Genomic DNA, 1,126 nt, shown 5'->3' on the forward strand with positions numbered 1-1,126 from the left:
CAGTGTGGAGGATCGTAAGGGATTTCCTGAAGTATGCACTGTCTAGGCAATGGGGAAGAATAAAAATAAAATAGAGCAGATTGAAGAGGAGAGTGCGTGGTTGTCCCGGCCAAAAAGATCCTACGGGACAAGCCGCAGACCTGACGCATCCACGATGGGAAGCCTGGCTCCCCTCCAGGGACGCGGGGGCTGCCCGGTGTCGTGTCCTCTGACTCCCGAACAAGTCTCCCGGTGGCAGGGAGGTGAGCAATCAGTCAGGAAAGGGAACACACACATGCACACACACACACCCCCGATTTCTTTGCCCCTCGCTCAGCTGGCATGGGGAAAATCCCCTCCGGCAGCCCCCCCCGCCCCACCAGTGCTGCCACCCAGCCCCGGAGCGGACGTGGGGCTGGAGGCATGGGAAGGAGTTGGGTACCTTTGCTGTGCTGGTACTCGGCGCTCCCCGTGGCGCAGTCCGGGGTGCAGCTCACCTCGATTTCCTCATAGAAATCCGACTCGGTGTCCGAGCTGCTCTGCTGCCCTTTGCTGGAGGGGAGCTCCGGGACGGGGGGCTGCTGTCCGGCCGAAAGCAGTGCTGCCGCCGCCGAGCGGCTCTCCGGCACCGTCCCTGTCCCTGGCAGCACCTCCACCTCCTCTTCGTCTTCTCCTCCGCCACCTCCTCCTCCTCCTCTCTCCCGGGACGACAAGGGGCCAGGTCTGGGGCTGATGCAGTTCCGATGGATCATCTTCTCCTGCGGCTCCGCAGCGGGGCTCCCCACTGCTTCGGACAAATTAGGCACCCTCTTGCCAACTAGAGCGCCAAGAGTAGTCCCCTCCAGGAACATCACCATCTCTTTCCTGGTTTCCATTGTGGCTTTGCTTAAGGGAGGGGAGAAAAAAATCCAGATCTCTTCCCCCCCCTCCCTGCTGCTCCCGCCCCAGCCTTGTACAAACCCAGCAACCCTCTCCTGCCAATGCAGAGGAGCCAGCGGTGAGATAGGGTGACCTTGTGATGCGAGCGCTCCACTCCGCTATGCTGCTCTGGGAGGGATCACCATTGCCCTCTTCTTTCTAAGCTGTCATCCTCAATGGTGCAGTCGTCATTACAGTACCACCGGTGACGCCACACATTGATTGCCAG

At 60.6% G+C, this 1,126-nt stretch overlaps 1 protein-coding gene across 2 annotated transcripts in view; it reads right to left on the minus strand.

The window, feature by feature from the left end:
* The window catches only part of EVX1 (even-skipped homeobox 1), a 4,901-nt gene extending 4,047 nt beyond the window's left edge, over positions 1–854 (minus strand). The window contains exon 1 of one of the 2 annotated variants that reach the window (XM_031057663.1): positions 422–854. In XM_031057663.1, the coding sequence (XP_030913523.1) occupies positions 422–854 (433 nt within the window). The remainder of the gene's footprint in view (positions 1–421) is intronic. The other variant, XM_031057664.1, reaches the window with a different exon arrangement.
* Between the last annotated feature and the right edge of the window lie 272 nt (positions 855–1,126).

This window comes from Geospiza fortis, unplaced genomic scaffold (assembly GCF_000277835.1).
Source record: "Geospiza fortis unplaced genomic scaffold, GeoFor_1.0 scaffold95, whole genome shotgun sequence".
NCBI classification, from domain to species: Eukaryota; Metazoa; Chordata; class Aves; order Passeriformes; family Thraupidae; genus Geospiza; species Geospiza fortis.